This window comes from Rhinolophus hipposideros (genome assembly GCF_964194185.1).
Source record: "Rhinolophus hipposideros genome assembly, chromosome: 11".
Taxonomy (NCBI): domain Eukaryota; kingdom Metazoa; phylum Chordata; class Mammalia; order Chiroptera; family Rhinolophidae; genus Rhinolophus; species Rhinolophus hipposideros.
In genome coordinates, this window is record NC_138057.1 from 13,821,938 (window position 1) to 13,834,621 (window position 12,684).

The 12,684-nt window shown below is 34.6% G+C and overlaps 1 protein-coding gene across 2 annotated transcripts in view; it reads right to left on the reverse strand.

The window, feature by feature from the left end:
* Window positions 1-1,489: 1,489 nt before the first annotated feature.
* Window positions 1,490-12,684, reverse strand: part of IFT74 (intraflagellar transport 74) — a 71,725-nt gene continuing 60,530 nt past the window's right edge. Inside the window, exons 17-20 of one of the 2 annotated variants that reach the window (XM_081067646.1) lie at window positions 8,003-8,166; window positions 7,100-7,225; window positions 3,570-3,630; window positions 1,490-2,228 (exon numbers count right to left, since the gene is read on the reverse strand). In XM_081067646.1, coding sequence (XP_080923772.1) covers window positions 2,110-2,228; window positions 3,570-3,630; window positions 7,100-7,225; window positions 8,003-8,166 — 470 coding nt within the window. In that variant the 3' untranslated portion in view covers window positions 1,490-2,109. Of the gene's footprint in view, window positions 2,229-3,569; window positions 3,631-6,880; window positions 6,976-7,099; window positions 7,226-8,002; window positions 8,167-12,684 lie in introns of those variants that run through there. The other variant, XM_081067647.1, reaches the window with a different exon arrangement.

Consider the following 12,684-nt stretch of genomic DNA (forward strand, 5'->3'; position numbering starts at 1 on the left):
ACTACTTTGAGCATGTGGAAAAACATGAGGAATTCAGGATCGGATGAACACATTTTAGGAATGCCACCTGAGTGAATCACTGACCAAGATCTTCAGCCATATTTGTAATTCGGAGTTAACCAAACTCAACAACCTAAACTCACCTAAACTCACGTAGAATAAAGGTGAATAATTTACAGTGATAACTATTTACTTCAAGAAAGCAACATGCAGGGGTGGCCGGATGGCTCAGTTGGCTAAAGCAAAAGCTCTTAACAACAGGGTGGCCAGTTCAATTCCTACATGGGCCAGTGAGCTGCGCCCTCCACAACTAGATTGAAAACAACAGCTTGAGCTTGGAGCTAAGCCCCCAGTAGGTGGTCAGTTTTCTCAGTGGTTAGAGTGCAGGGCTCACAACACCAAGGTCGCTGGTTCGATTCTCACATGGGCCAGTGAGCTGTGCCCTCCACAACTACCCTGTTTCCCCAACATAAGACCTCGACAGACAATCAGCTCTAATGTGTCTTTTGGAGCAAAAATTAATATAAGACTTGGTATTATATTATTATATTTATCATATCATATCATATATCATGTCATATAAGACCCGGTCGTATAGTAAAATAAGACGGAGTCTTAATTTTTGCTCCAAAAGGCGCATTACAGCTAATTGTCCAGCTAACTCTTATTTTCGGGGAAACACAGTAGATTGAAGACAATGAGCTGCCACTGAGTTTCCTTCTGGAGGCGTGGCTGGATGGCTCAGCTGGTTAGAGCGCGAGCTTTCAACAACAAGATTGCTGGTTCATTGATGACTGGACTTAGAGCTGAGCTGTGCCCTCCACAACTAGATTGAAGGACAATGACTTGGAGCTGATGGGCCCTGTTTCCCAATACAGTTTCCCAATATTTCCCAATAATATTTATAAAACAAAAAGCAACATTCAGGGGTAATTTTATAGTATATAAACTGTATCTCAATAAAGCCTTTTTTTATTTTAAAGAAACCAATATTCTTGTGTTTCACGAATACCGAGGATAACCTGATACACATGAGAAACATGAGATCAGAGTGAAAAACAAGGATACTTATAAGGAATATTTTATGAGGACCAAAGTGACTCATTTCTGCCCACAAAGGAGGATACATCTTCAATTACAATGATGTATCCAAAATCCATACTTCACAATTATATCTCTTCTAGCTTTTCCTTTCAAATGTCCTGGCAATGTTTAGAAACCAATCTACTTAAGCACTGCTACAGTATGAAAGAGGAAATGCACATACCTACCGCGGTTCCTGCGTAAACCTCGGTATCGGGAGTCGTCTGTTCCCTTGAGGAGGGGTCTTGAATCCCGGACGAGCCCCCAAATGTTAGGGTGCTAACCTACTCTTACACCAGGGTGGAAATGAACAGCAGCAGCCATAGTCCAAAAAAGCCCATTATAAGTCATCATTCCTTTTAAAGTTCATGTTTTTCCTAGCATATACAGGTGAGAAAACATTTTTAAAATGCAAAGGGTAAAAGTTTTAATTCCAAATCTTTAGGAATAAATGATACATACAAAGAATATGAGTTATGTATTTACCTATGAGTTTATATGCCTTAAACACATCAAATACACCCTATTTGAGAAGTAAAGTCCAAAGCTAAACACCTCCTATTCTTACCATCTTTTGCTAGAAGCAAAAATTGACAAGGTTGGTGTAAGTGCTGAAACAGAATCACACTCTCCATGCATCCCTCTAGAGCTGACACATAAACGGTCTCATTTGCTGCCACAGAGGGATTATACCAGGTAATGAGTCTCAGTGGCCACTTTCAGCTTGTATATCTCAGTTCTTTGAGACATTTTTATCACTCACACAAAACAAAAATATCATAAAAGGAGATGATACTTTTCATATGCAAACTATTTATTGAACTATTATACTATTTAAAGTATCACTCGTTATACTATTTCACAAAATATCACACATTATACTATTTAGAATATCAAAGAGGCCACGAAAATTACAGTATTCAACAATTTTAGGTAAGACATCAGGGTAAGCTATTTTATTCAGTCAGCTTGTATCAAGTTTAACAGCAACAGGATCCTTCTATGAGACTTGCAGTTGCTTTGGGCTCAGGTTCTGCTCGTGCTATGCAGCGCGTCCATGATGCTTTTATTGTACTCTGCAATCTGCTTGGTCACGTTGTTCATAATTAGCTGGTAATCACTCTCTTGACTCTTGGTTTCAATGACTAATTACATGAGTTAAGGGGGAACACCGTCAATAAAAATACTAATCTAACTGTGGCTCAGAAAGGAACCAAATCATACTAGTATTTTTCTTATTGGAAACTGAAGATGGCACAGAAAAAGCACAAATAGAATATTTTTAAAAAACAATATTTTAACAGATAAAGCATCAACTGAAACCTAAAAAGCCAAGCAAAACAGATTTCAAAAAAGTTCACTTACAATATAAAGAATTTTTATAGTTAATATGTTATGCATCTCAATCTAATTCTTAGATTGTCTTAGAACAATCGGATGTTCAAAAGAACCATGTTCTCTAGAGTACCACAAAGAATTTTAGGCAAGTCACTAGACTTCACTCTATTTCAAAATCACCTACTTGTTGCTGCACAAACTAGAGTGCTGGACGTTCGCACACTGTGAATGGGAGCCTTTTGCTTTTAAGCAAAGTTGCATGACCACTGGGAATAGCGGCTCTAATGCATGTCATTTGGAGGTAAGCTGTTGTCCATGCTACTGAGGTGAAGTTCAGCTATGTCCCAGAGCAGAACCTATGCTATAATGAGTCAGGATCTAATTCTCCAAGCAGAGATGTCCTTGAATGGGTCAAAGACGAGAACAGAAAACTACTTTGGGGAAATGTTTCTTACAAGCCCACAATCCATGTTCTCAGCAGCTGCTTCCTCCTGTAGTCACACAAAAAGATAAGCAAGAACATGGGACATAGGTACCATCTTGGTAGAAATAACATGAAGTTGAATTGGCTGAAACACAGAGATGAGCTTGAAGGTCCAATTTCTCATTACACTACTTGGTTGATCTCCCTTTGCTGCCCAGATATCCAAGGTACAGCATTAAAAACAGTAACAAACAACTATACAAACACACCTACATATATATTATATATATGGTTATATATAATTCTCCCAACAACTCTATGAAGATATATTAACTGCATTTGAGATGATAAAATTGAGGCTTAAACAAATTAAGTAAATTGTCCAAAATCCATGACCTGTAAGTAGTCAAGATTTAAAATTAGATCTACAGACTCCATATCCTGTGCACTGAGTTACTTTGCCACACTATGACTTTGCATACTCTGCTTTCTATTAGTTACTTTGACACACACACACACACACACACACACACACACACACACACACACACCTAACTTGGAGAGTGGAAATTCTTATTCTTTTATTCCCCAGGTAGTTTAGCTTAGTGTTTTGTACATATTAGGTATTCAGTAATGTGCTGAATTGAATTTCTTCAGTCTGTAAAGAAATTCCCAGGAAAAAAAAAATCACTTGGTTACATTCATCTGCAGCTTTAAAGGATACATTCTTTCATCACAAAATTGTTTTGCTCATGGTGTTGCCACTTCCTCTCCAAATTTGTAAGCTAAAAACACAAAAGAAAAATGTTGACCAGTGCCCATATTCAAAACAATTATTACATACCCTTTTAAGAGGATAAGGAACAAGAAAAACAAAACAAAAAAATCCTCAATTTTAAATCTTATCAAATCCTTGCATTTTATTGAGATAAAGTTATGGTAGATGAAAAAGAAATTTAGGAAATACTAAACAATATACTACTAAATACAATGTTGAATTTGACAACAGCTTTTACTGTTTATTTTAATAGAAAAATATTAAAAATATTTATTATACCAACGAACATGTCAACTGAAAGACAATTTATAGTTTTTCCCTTTCCTAAAAAAACTTAAAAAAGAATGGGACATGATGTGAATCTCTCCTTGAAATCTGAAAGTCTAATGCCACAAATATATATATTCTAACACTGTTGAAGGTTCAGTTATATAGGACAAACTTCCTTATTTCCAGGGCTACATTTCCTGTCTAATTCCAGAAGCTGTGATAAGAACAGCGCTGCAGTGTGAAGATTATAAGAGGCCTGGTAAAAAGCTGGCACTGTTACAATAATTTCTGCATCAACAGGAAGCTAATGTGGATATTATATTGATGGTTGCTTCCTCAGAAGACAATTTTACTGTTATAGAATTAAATTGTTTTTCTGATTTAATTAACCTTGTAACTCTAGGTAACGGTCTTTCTTTTTTAAGATGCACATAGTTTTTTCCTAAGCAAAGGACCACCTGAAAAATGACATAAAATGTTTTGTCCTGGCATTTCCAAGAAGTAACGATCATTTTGAAAAATCTGATCATTTGAATCAGCTTTAACAGTGTTTCTTCATACTCTCATGTTAAAATTATTTTCAGGGCATAAGTTCAGGCTTAATGCAGCATCCATCCTATTGTTTCCTCCAAAGAGACAAATGTAGATAGTAGGACGAATTATAACTAATGAATTACGTGGATTTTTTTGTTGAGTTAACACTACTAAATCAGATCGTGCTCCCCCAGATAAGACCTTGAAATCAATGTGAACTTAAGGAAGCAGTCAGCACTTTTTGACAATAAATCTCTAATAACCTTTTGCAAAGTCAAGTACCAAACTTTTCCCCCTTTGTTCCATACAGAGGTGGCCTTCTTACAAAGCAGCAGACCTCTTAAGTGCTACACGAATAATGCTATAAAAGCAACTCTGCGTCACATGGTCAAATTCCTTCTATATTATATATCTGTACTAGAGACTTGCCTTTAAACCTCTGAGGATATCATGAAGTGTAAATCTGTTTGTTCCTTGCAACTTATTTAAAACATCTGTTATAAGTCTTTACGTATTGTGGATATTAACCCCTTATCAGATACATGATTTACAACTATTTCCTCCCATTCCATAAATTGCTTTTACACTTTGTCGATTGTTTCTTTTGCTGCACAGGAACTTTTTAGTTTGATGTAAGCCCACTTATTTATTTTTGCCTTTGTTACTTGTGCTTTTGGTGTCATACCAAAAAATCATTGCCAAAACTCATGTCAAAGAGCTTTTTCCCTATGTTTTCTTCTAGGAGTTTTATAGTTTGTTGCAACATAAATATGTTTAAATGATTTCAAACAGCTAATAGCCACCATTCAAAAACAGTCTGTTATCTAAAATTATTTACAGATGTCAAAAACTAGTTTTCCATAAAGTAGTTGCAAAAGGGGGAGATCGGGATTTGATTTGACCAGCTGGGATTACCAGAAGTCAACAAACAATACAGAGAAGGATTATACACTGTAGCTTATGTTATGATGCCTGTTATCAGTTCATGGGCTTAAGAATATGATTAGCTCTTAATGTGGAAATAAACAAGGTAGCCATTGAAGTTGTGTTTGTCAAGTGTTTTCCTTCTTAAATCATCTATTCAGTGGAAAAGGAAGGCCAATATTCCATAAGAAATATCAATATTTTTCCCTAAGAACCATTTGAGACAATGATCCCATAAACATGTTTTAGGTTTCTTCTCCAGTACCCATCTCTACTCTAAACAGCTGAGGATAATTTTACCACTTATCAGTCTATACCTAGGTTTGCATATTATGAAACAGAGACAGAGTAACTGACTGATACATTTGAATTATATAAACGAGTTATTACTAAGCTTTTAGTAGTTGTGGCAAACTCTGATGAGACTCTCCCCCTTTCAAGAAGAATATAAGGTATATCTTTCTTTTTTAAATGTTACATCCATACAACGAAATAGCTGATGTCATAAAAATGCCATCAAAAAAAGAGCTTGAAAATATTTAAGAAAATACATGCTTAAACACTGCATGCATACAGTGATTTCATTTTTTATAAATACAATGTAATTAACATGGGTGTATAATTACACATTGGTGTATAATTACAAATTTTACAAAATGCTATACCAAAATGTCAACTATGATTGTCTGTCATGATCATATTACTATATAAAAGAAGAAAAATTGTTAATGCATTTAGCATTAGTAAGTCATAATTGCAAATTGTTAATATAGACTAATTAGATATGAGAATGACCACACATGACCCACATACTCCATTTAATCCTCCAACAAATACTTATTGAGCACCTATTATGTGCCATGTACTAGCACAGTGCTGGGGAGATAATGAATGGGACAGATGTGGTCATCTCTGCCCTCTTACAGTTCCCAATCTAGAAGACCTCAGACATTGCTCAGGTAATTATCAGTGGGATGGGTGACATGAAAAGGGGGCTTGTTTGTGCATCCTACGTAAATCATCAGAAATGTAAATCGAGACGTTCAAGGATACGACTGCTCTTTACAGCATTATTTGAATTGTTTTAAAACTAGAAATAACCAAAATGTCCAATAACACAGAACTGGTTCAGTAAATTATGCAAAATCCATGTAGTCCAATATTATATTTAATAATATAGATATTTAAAAAATATCTATAGACAAGGGAAAGTACTTATAATGTATAGTTAATAATGAAAAACTTTAAAAATAATATGTACAAAATGATATCATTTGTATAAATATATAAAAATAAATGTGTACTTATATATGGACACATAATATATACACATAGACTAGAAGGACACAAACAAAAATGATAAAAATGATCTCTTCTGGGTGGTGGGATATTAGTCATTAGGGTTTATTTTCTTTATTTGCAGATTCTGAGTTAGAAAAGTTTCTGCATCCAAAATGCTTTACTTTTGAAAATTATAAAAGTGATGATCCTAATGGCTTTGCCTTGAACATTGCCTAGCACAGAGAGGGCCTTCAATATAGGTTTACAGAAGGTGAGAAAGCAGAAATAAATTCATTCTCCGTGGAGATTGTACAGACGCTGGCTATCTACAAGGCCAGAAAATCTGGAAGGTAAATAAAGCAGGTGGGGGAAAAAAAGAAAGGATTATTTTAGGGTGAAAATACAGATTAAGAGAAGAGGACAGATAGTCTAAAAATAAAAATGAATTTCAGAGTCTTTTTTTGTACCTGTGAATGTGTCTCATTTTCTTGCAATTCTGATTTTAGTGTTTCATATTCTATGTTTAGCTTCTCCATTATCTTCTTAAAGGCATTTCTGCGAGTTGATAATACTGTTCTCTCTTGATGCAATTTCTAGATAGATCCAAATAGAAGTAACAGATGTTAGCAAATATCTAGTAAGCCCATTTAAATTGAATCTGACAAATACTTTCAATGACATTCTGATAAAATTCTACCAAGGCCATAATTACTCTAAAACCCTTCTGTAAAAATATCCTTTGAACTATAAGCTAAATTAATATTAACTGTATTAATAATTAACTGTATTAATAACTCTCTTAAGGCTGTCATATCTATTCCTACTCCACCACATTTATGTTAACGTACACGGCAATGACAAGTCTTAAATAGGGAAATATAATAAAACCTGCCTTTAACAAAGTTCCTAATTGTTGAAATGCTCTATCCCTTGCTTTTCAATTTTTGCCTTTGGTTTAAAACTTAAATCACTCTGAATTCCTATTACATATCCAAACATCTTTATTTTTCTTAACATATATTAAATAATCAATTGAAAATAAAAAGTTCTATAAACTACATATACCGGGGGTGCCAAAAAAATGTATACAAGTGGACACTTTGGTCAACGTTGGTCAATCAGTAGTTCGCTGTAATCAGAAGTGTCTGGACGCTGATGGTAAAAACCACTTTGAGCTCCTCCTGTAACTGCAGGAGTCAAACGTGACGCATACTCATCTTTTGTTATCGGTATATATTGAGTAGTACAATCTTAATACAGTTTTCCTTGTTTAAAATGTGTATACATTTTTTTGGCATCCTCTGTATATTAAATTTTATCAAGAAAAAACAATTTGAATTATAATTTTGTAACACTCTATTACCATTTACCTTTTTCTTTTCTTCACCTGATGATTTTAAAGCTGGCAAATCATTAAATGTCTCCAGATCAGTTATCATTTGCTTAATTTTATTTTTTAGAGAATGCTGTTCCTCAATCATCTTACTTTCCAGAAGCTCCATTTTCTGTAGATCCAACTGTAGACGTTGACTATCTGAAACAGGAAATTAAAGTCCATAATTAGTCAAAATGTTATTCCTCTCACCAAAGGAAATGCAATGCAACCATTAAAAATCATGTTTTATAAGCATACTGGCAAAAGAAACATGTTCACTGCAACCAGTGAGACAATACAAACATAAGGAAAAAAAAACACCCATTTCCCAGGTAACCAACATACCAGATGTATATTAGCTACCCTTGTCTCCATGCTCATATGGACATATAAGAAGACAGGTTTTTTTAAATAATGTTAACATACATCCTGAGATAAAACCCACTATTTTTAGCAGATGCATGACACATACACACAGTTATGTGGGGGTAAAGCAAATTACAAAATATGGTAAAATTTTATAATTACATATACTGTCAATTCTCATTATTTGCTGTAGTTTATGAAGTCACCATAGCACTAAGTTAGCAAATACTGAACTACTGCTCCTAAGGGAAATACAGGGTTAGGTTCCTATGGGCCTTTGCATCAACTGGCTGATATAAAATCGAGCTTTATGTGTTTCTGTTTAAACACACTGTATTTATTTGTTGATTCACTAACACTGAACTCACTGCCAACGTATGCCTGAACAAAGCTTATCTAACACACGTTTTCTCCAGAAGGCACCTCACAGCCTTCTTGTGCCTAGGGAAATTAGCCAACACTTCTGCACTACACTTGGGGGTCATTTTAGATAGCAAAATCACCACAAAAAGCATAAAAATGCGGGAAAAAGCAGCACTAAATATACCACAAAAAGGACACGTTTATGAGAACTAAAACAAGGCAGAGTGTTGCCTTATTCGACCTCTGCTGCAAACACACGTCAGAAAATTAAAAAATTTCACCCATCTACACATGTGCACAAATGATCATGAAAGTGCTGCAAGTAATGATTTTGGGGTTATACATTCATTTTGGTGAACAGGTAAGGTCAGAAATACAAAATCCATGACTAATGGGGCAGACTGTACATATGTTCATGTTATGGAGCATCTACTATGTGCCAGGTGCTGAGGATATAACGGACATCAACAGAGATGTGGCTTTTGCTCATGGAGCTATATTGTAGAGGTAGAACCAGGTAATTAAATAAGCATTTCCAATAAACTGGATAGCTTCAGTAGTCTCCTGTTATCTGAGGGAAATACGTTCCAGGACTCCAGTGGATGCCTGAAACTGAGGATAGTACCAAACCCTATATATACTACGCTTTTTCCCCCATAATACATACCTATGGTAAAGTTTAATTTATAAATTAATTTATAATTTAATTTACAAACAATTAATAATAAAATAGAGTAATTTTAACAGGAAAATAAAGGTCACCTGAACACAAGCACTGTGATACTAAGACAGTGGACCTGATAACCGAGGTGGCTACTAAGTGACTAATGGGTGGGTAGCAGATACAGTGTGGAGACGCTGGACAAAGGGAGGATGCAGGTCCCAGACAGGATGAAGAGGGAGAGCGCAGAACTACTCACACCAGCACACAATTTAAAACTTAAGAAGTGTTTATTTCTGGAATTTTGCATTTGGTATTTTTGGACCATGGTTGACCATGGAAAGCAAAAATCTCAGTCTACTGTACTATGACAAAAGTAACACAGAGTGCCATAAAAGCATGTGGTATTGGTCAAAAGAGTTCTCTAAAAACATGCTTTTTAGCTGAGGCCTAAAGATTAGGAATCAACCCAACAAAAGAGAAAGTAAAAATATTCCACAGAAAACAATCAAAATATGCAAAATCTGAAGAAAAGAAAGCACAGTACCTCTGAGCAAATAGAAGTTTGGTGAGACTAGAACTCAAGAGTTCAAAGTAGATGGTGGTAGGAGATGAAACTAAAAAATTAGAAAGATTTCAGTTCAAAAAGGGCTTTTTAAAGCAAGCTAGGGCATTGGGACTTTATCCTAAGGGCTACAGCATGTCATCAATGAGTTATATCAGTGTGGCAGATTTAAATTTTAGAAAGTTCACTCTGCTTGCAATGTGGATAATTAATGTGAATATCATACTATATGCAGGACAACCAGTTAAGTATTGATTCAGTAACTTAGGCAAGACATCTTATACTGGTGTAATCACTTTGGGGGAATTTTTTTTCATTAAACAATATTTATTAAATGTTTTCTATGTGCCAGGCAAACTTCTAGTCATGGGGGATAGAGATATAGACGAAGCATATGACTATATATATGAAATAAACAGTTATGTAGATGGAAATAAATGAGGAGACAATAGAGGAGAGATCTGGAGAGACTCAGGAGGTATTAGGGATTTGGGATTAATTAAACAGGCAACTAACTGGGCACAGTGCTTGAACAAGGAGTCAACATGGAATTCCATTTCCAACTTGAGTAAATTAGTGGATAGTAGTGTAGGCAGAGGGAGACACAAACTTTTGTTTGGAGGAGGGAATGACATGATGGACTGAAGTCCGTTTAAGATCTGTTGAGTTTGAGATACCAAATAGATACAAGTAAAGACTGCTTGAAATTGTCCCACAGGTCATTTAAACTCTTCACTTTTATTTCTTCTTCAAATAGGATAATTTCTATTGATTTATCTTCAAGATCACCAACTTTTTTTTCTGTTGTCTTCAATCTTCAATTGTCATCCAGTAAATTTTTCACTTGACTAATATTTTCAATTCTAGAATTTTCACTTGATTCTTTTTTCTAATTTCTATTTCTCTGTGGGATTCCATATCTGTTCATTTATTACAATTTTATTTTCCTTTAAGTCCTTAATTATGTTTATAAAGTTCTAAAGTCCTTTTGTTTTCATTTCAACATCTGGATTATCTCCGGTTCAGTGTATAGTGACTGCTTTTCAACTGACTCACATTTCTCCATGTCTTCACATGTCTAGTAAGTTTTTATGATATGTTGCAGAAACTGGATTCTGCTGTGCTGTCCAGAATGATTTGTATTATTCATGAGCAATAAACTTCACTGAAACGAAATTCTAAACTTTTCTCCTTTGGAGTGGGTAGAATTTGAAGTCTGTGTACACAGACAGGTCTTTCAACTTCTAGCTGCTGCTTTTTCCTAGGTCCATAAAGTTTATCCAACGTATACACAGTTCAGTATGCACAGATCAGAATTTGAGTACAGTTTATACAGGCATACTTTGGAGCTATTGCAGGTTTGGTTTCAAACCACTACAATAAAGCAAATCTCACAATAAAGCAAGTCACACAAATTTTCTGGTTTCCCAGTATATATAAAAGTTATGTTTATACAGTACTATAGTCTAGTAAGTGTGCAGTAGCATTGTGTATAAAAGGCAATGTACATACCTTAATTAAAAAATATTGCTAAAAAAAAAATCTAACCACTATTTGTACCTTCAGTGAGTCTTAATCCTTTTGCTGGTGGAGGATCTTGCCTCAATGTTGATAAAAACAGTATCTGAGAAGTGCAATAGAACAAGGCATGCCTGTACAAAGATTTTGGTATTCAGTCTTCTTCTATGTCTCTATAATATGTGGACAGGCAATGATTAAGTTAGATAGTTTCTTTATATAAGATTTAGCAAAATTTACTTGCAAGTAAGTTTTATTATCCACACATATTCTCTAATGGAAAAATCAAATACAAAACTGCTATTAAACCTTCCTCTTCTACCTATTAAACCAGAAAGATTATTAATTAAAATATACCAGACCAGTGAAGGTGACACTATAATAAAAAACACCTCATGTTCAAGAATTGGGTGACTCTACTTATGAATATAACAATTATCACGTATAGTATAAAATATCAAATAGTAAAAGTAAATGCTTCAAAAGATAATTGATTTAAGAAAGAAGGTTGTTACCAACCAAATTTGTTTTAAGTTGCTATAATTAAACTTGAACATTTCTTTCTGTCCCTTTAAGAGTCTGAAGACTCAACCATACAATGTTATTAAAAATATATATATGTATTTGAACTTAAATGTTATTGAGAGGGTTTTGTTTAGTTAGATTCATATCTCTACTAGGGTTCAAAATAATTAAGATAAGAATTAAAGTAGTAAACAAGTTACTGAGGCTTATGGTTTCAATGCTCTAAAGAGGAAATGTACTTAGCTTGTATATTTTGACTGTTTGGTGAAAATAGTTATATAAATCTAACTACAAGTTTAATTGGAAGATATATTCAGGATATACATTTAGGAGCTATAGAAACTGCTTTTCCTAGAGAAAGGGAGAAAACGGTTGGTAAAGGGTAAAGTTTATCTTTCTTTAACAGCAGGTCCCTATGAAAAGCTAAAAGCTTCTCCAAGGGAAGAGACAGGAAGAGGATGCAGACTAGTTCCTTTTGATATGCTATGAAGTTGCAAAGTTTAACAAGCAGTGTGTACACAGAAGCAAAATCTCAGAAGGAACCACTTTGACCTGGGGAAATGTTTCTCAAATATTCTGCCATCAGCGCATTTGTTTATTCCCTGGAGTTTCCTTTCCAAAAATATAAATAAAAACTATTGCTGACATATTCCTTGCCTTTTTACTCATGCAGCACACC